This window comes from Cucumis sativus, chromosome 3 (assembly GCF_000004075.3).
Source record: "Cucumis sativus cultivar 9930 chromosome 3, Cucumber_9930_V3, whole genome shotgun sequence".
Taxonomy (NCBI): Eukaryota; Viridiplantae; Streptophyta; class Magnoliopsida; order Cucurbitales; family Cucurbitaceae; genus Cucumis; species Cucumis sativus.
The window spans coordinates 9314338-9319373 of record NC_026657.2 but is presented as its reverse complement, the minus strand read 5'-3'; the positions used below and the strand labels follow the sequence as shown (position 1 = coordinate 9319373).

The following is a 5036-nucleotide window of genomic DNA, read 5'->3' as shown; positions in this document are numbered from 1 at the left end:
TCCTTCTTCTGTCCCAGTAATTTTAAGACTTCGTGAGTAGTAATTAGAAAATAATTGCAATGTTGCACAAGGATGAAATCACATATCATTTACCATTTTTTAGAAATTTAGATATATTGTTTTGACATTTAAGCCATACATATTTGTGATTTTATCCTTGTATTTCGTCCAAATTTTACATGTTAATTGGATGAAAGAATATGGAACTTGTTCATTCCATTCAAAATCAGTCATAGTAGTGGGCTACTCTGTTGTATCTACAAGATGAAAGGAAAATCCATAGAAGGCACAATGGATAATGTATGAAGTGCACAAAATTAAAATTTTATTATTATTCTTGCTCTTTTTCTTATTTATTTTTAATGTCCAATTAGAGAGTGGAATATGTGTATAGTATTCAAGTGCATTCGGTTTTTTCGATTCATCCTTTTTTTTTTCATTCAACAATCTTTCAAATATTGAAGATATCCCTGAATTTTTTTATAAATAGGTGTCTTTTTACACCAATTTAATCGATTAAATACTAATAATTTCGAAGGCATAGAGTCGTCTTCGCCTCACTTTTAACTAAAAGAATTATATATAAAAAAAAATTAAATGATGAAGAATATGCATGAGATTCTTGCTTGCTCCAACCTGTTGGTTCAATTTCAATGTTGGTTTTCCAAGTAAAGGTTTATTCTTTGCTAAAGATCATCTTCATTCACTTCAATGATCAAACTACATAAGTGTTGTACTTGTAAATATTAACCATGATTTTTTGCTTAATATGTATAGATTTTACGTGTTCATAGGAATATGTTTTCATGCATAAGTATGAAGAGCAAAACTTTCTTCAGAGATTGCAAAGTATTATGATTTGAAAATGCTACAAATTCATGACAATTGGAAGTAACAATTCTAACAAAATATGTGGGAGAAGTTATCATTTTACTTTTAATTTCGTTTGTATGTTTTTATATATAAGTAAATTACAACTTGATTTATTTAAATATAGATGGAGAAATCATATAGTTGTTCAAATTAATATTTAGTTCATACTGTCTTAACTAGATATATATAACTTAAAATTTATCATAACACATGAAGTGGGGAATTAAACCTCTCATTCAAGAGTATATATTTAGAAGTGTGAAGTGTTAATTTAATCTAAAAGCAACTCTTTACCAAAAAAAATTTAACAGAGAGATTATATCTTATAAAATTTAATTTAAAATGTTATATGAAATTGAAGCTTCATTGGTAGATCATAACATACATGAAATTAAAATCAGTAAATACATCAGAATATCTCCCCTAAAAATTTATGGAGATCACAAAACAAAACGAAAAAATCACTTCATAGTATCTTCTATACACTATACATTCAAATTCAAACCACACCGTAAGAAAGGAAACCTTTTTATAAAAAAAAATTGTCAATCTTATTATGTATTTTTTTTACCTGTAAACATGGAAACCAATATCCATAATTTATGAATTTTATGTATAATCCAAACGAATTCACAAATATCAAGCGGCACTTCGAGCCAACATCCGTTCAAATTCAAGAAGCGATTTCTCCTTCTCAAGAATAATCTCTCGCCGGAATTTTCTTATGAATTCCTCCGCTCGTTCATCCACCGGCCGAAGATGCGGCGATGAAGCCACCACGATTTTCCAAGCATCTTCAATACTGTAAATACTCGTCTCCTCATCATGATTATCCTTTTCGGCCTCTTTCATTACTTCTTTTCCTCTGCTCGTCTCTGTAATTTCACCGCCGGATCGCTTTGCAATTGGGTCCGACAGATCTGGGAAGAGCTCGTCGATGTGGATTGCGGCGAAGTTGTTTGGATTGTGAAAGTGTTGGTCGTCGTAATGGCGGAGAAACTGATTTTTATTTTGATTGCGGTGGTAATAGGAAGAAGGCGATGATTTACGGCGGAGAAGGCGGCGGTGGAATTTGGAGGGAATTAGGAGACGGAGGGAGGTTTGAACGGCGGAGATGAGACGGCGCTTGGCTGTGTTGATGGATTTGGAGATGTTAAGGGCGTGGAATTTGGATTGTAATGATTTGGTTAGTTTCTTCCATGCTTTTTTGGCTGTACGGAGCTTCTTCTCCATTGTTATGCGAGACATTGGAGAGAGAGAGAGAATTGAGAGAAAGAAGAAGAAGAAGAAGAGAGAATATGGGTTTAGTCGACAATCATGAACGGATGGTTTTTATGGAGAGATCAAATAATTGATTCTTCTTTAGAAAGCAGCGTAGTTGTAAAGAATCCATTTCTTTTCAAATGAAGAGCTTCAATCATCAATTTAATTGGGTTAAAAAAATAGATCATTTTTAGTCCCTCATTTGTCACAACTCATCTCTAATTCAGGCATCCTTCTTGGCTGATGCTCGTATGCATCCATGATACAATCTCATACCCCATTTTAACTAGTTTGATATCAAATTATAATCGAACAATTTAGTGAAATATCGATACTTATTCACAACAATTTCAAATATAATAGAAATATATATATAAAATGTACTCAAATTCATCCAAAAAAAGAAGAAATTAAAGTATCATATTTTTTCCATCTAAAATAAATATGATAACTTTAATTTCTTATCTGAGTTACAATTCTTTTTTTAATTTGACAAATCTTAAAAAATAAAAGAATTCAACTATTTTTTTTTAGGTTTTGAAATTTTAATTTGATTTTTTAAAACATTGGTAAAAATTACTTTAATAAATGAAGACGAAGGAGAAGGAAGCTTTGTTTACTGATATGTTAATAATGTGGCGTCTTATTAAAGCAACGGCTGAAATTGAGTTAGTGGGTATTATTTGATAAAATATAATAACAAAAATCAAAATATTAATCTTTTTTAAGTTCATTCTTATTTGGTTGCTTTTTAAAAGCTCCAATAATTAAAGAAAATTTACAGACTAAATTAAAGATTAAAGATTTTTTTAGAATTGTGCTTGCAAACTTTCAAATTTAATAAAGTTCCTAATTAATCTATATATTTCTTTAATATGAATACAATATTTTAATTATACTATGAACAAATAATAGAAATAATGGAGTAAAATATTGTCGTTGTTTAAGTAGACAACACAAAACAACCAACCATACCTAACATTCATCCACAACGAAAACAATACAATATAAAAGACATTTTCAGATCAAATAACAACATTGAGAGACAAACTAAACTAGAATGATATGAGTATATTTTGCTATTCTCTTGAAGGAATATGAACAATAGTAACAATACTTCCAATTATAACAATATCTCTCCAAACAAAATGTCATCTTCTTTAAACTTAAAAGATCAAGATTTGAAAGAAATTTACTAACGTTGTATCGATTAATTACATTGTGAAAACAAACATAGCTTAACTAATCTATATAAAAATAGAAGGTATATGTTAAAAAAGTTATGGTTCAAACCCCTCGTCATCATCGGTGGACGAAGAGAAAAGGCAGAGGACGGAATTTGATCAAATAAAAACAATAGAAAGAAGAATGAGAAAATGAAAATTGTTTGCAAATGTATATGTATATATATGAATTGTATTGTTGGTGGAAATTATCACTTTCGGCCGCGCACTGTCCAACAAAATGCCGCAGCCTTGGCTCCTAAGTTTTCTTTGTAAATTTTCAACCATTAAAATGTTCACTATCATTGCCCTCTCCCTTCTAACTTCTATTTGATTGATGCAAATAATTCATATAGTTCACAAATATGCTCAATCACATATCAAACAAAACAAACATATAATTCCATCCTTATATATACTACTTTTCTATGACTATTTGTTTGTTTGATAATTTTTTTTTTTTTGAAAATTAAGCTTATAAACATAATTTCTATTTACAAATTTCGTTATACATAACTTGTGTGACATGTGGGGGAGGGGCGGCGCAGCGAGAGAGATATTATATTTAGAAAAATAGTTATTTTAATGGGAGAAAAAAAGGGAGGAGAGGTGGGGCAATTCTCAACCTCTCTTTTTTAGCTTTACAGATCATTTAGCAAAGCGAAAGAACCTGTTTCTTACTTTGTTAGGATTTTATACACTCCTTTTCTTCTGTCTTTCTAGCTGGCCATTATACATTCTTCCACCAACTTGGGTTATACTTATTGTTATTTGCTATCTTACAATTACCCTACGTATATTTAGGGTTTTAAAATTAAGTGTAAAAACCTCTGATCTTTTCTATTTGATTTCTCCATAACGAGAGTGAAGAAGAAAATGAATAATTATAATGATTTTTATCGTTTTTTGATTTGTATCAATAGTCTGAGTTGATTTTAGTGGTTGAGTTAGACTTGAAAAGGAAGAGGTGCTAACTAAGGTAAAATCAATTAATGAGAATATTAGGTTTTAAGAGATAATTCATCTTGAGATTTAGTTTTACCATTACATTTGACGTTTTCATAAGTTGGTTTATCGAAAAAAGAAACATGAAAATAGAAAGTTAAAATGGAACTTCAAGTGCAATGAATTTGGTACTTAGGTATCCTCTTCTTCAACCCACACTTTAGATTGATAAATTGTTGTTAGACCAAGATGAATTATGAATTTCCATTGCATTTAGTAAGTTGTTTAATAATTTTTATTTGTTCAAAAAATTATATAGATATGAAATTTATTTGTTTTTTCGATTGAATAATATTAGAAGTTTAGAGATTCAAATATTTAACCAAAAATGAACTTTTGAAAGAACCATTTAAAACTAATTTATTAATTGTTTGGTTTCGAAAACTTAAAAAACATAGCACATACCAAAATTTCGGTTACCTATGCTTAACTTAGTATGTAAGAAAATGAAAGGGCAAAAATGGAAAATAAAGAAAGTACCCAACGGGCCTCCTTAAGCTTTTTCGGCCCAATTCATGGAAGTTCCTTTGAAAAGCCCATTACCATTGGCTTCATTGTGACTTAACGAGTCGACTTGTCGTAATTCAGCAACAAAATAAAGTTTCTCCTCTCGAAGTCAACGAGATTTCAAAACAGTCAACAGCGAAAGACGACATGTCGTTCACGTGACTG

The 5036-nt window shown here is 30.1% G+C and overlaps 1 protein-coding gene across 1 annotated transcript; it reads right to left on the bottom strand.

Annotated features, from left to right (window-relative positions):
• Window positions 1–1194: 1194 nt before the first annotated feature.
• On the bottom strand, window positions 1195–2272 carry LOC101208604. Its single transcript, XM_004134013.3, has one exon. It carries the CDS (start codon window positions 2119–2121, stop codon window positions 1513–1515), a length of 609 nt encoding a protein of 202 aa, XP_004134061.1. The 5' UTR covers window positions 2122–2272; the 3' UTR covers window positions 1195–1512.
• Window positions 2273–5036: the final 2764 nt, after the last annotated feature.

What these genes read in the sequence shown, in the direction of transcription:
- LOC101208604 (XM_004134013.3), bottom strand. Translation starts at nt 2,121, where the DNA reads ATGTCTCGCATAACAATGGAGAAGAAGCTCCGTACAGCCAAAAAAGCA.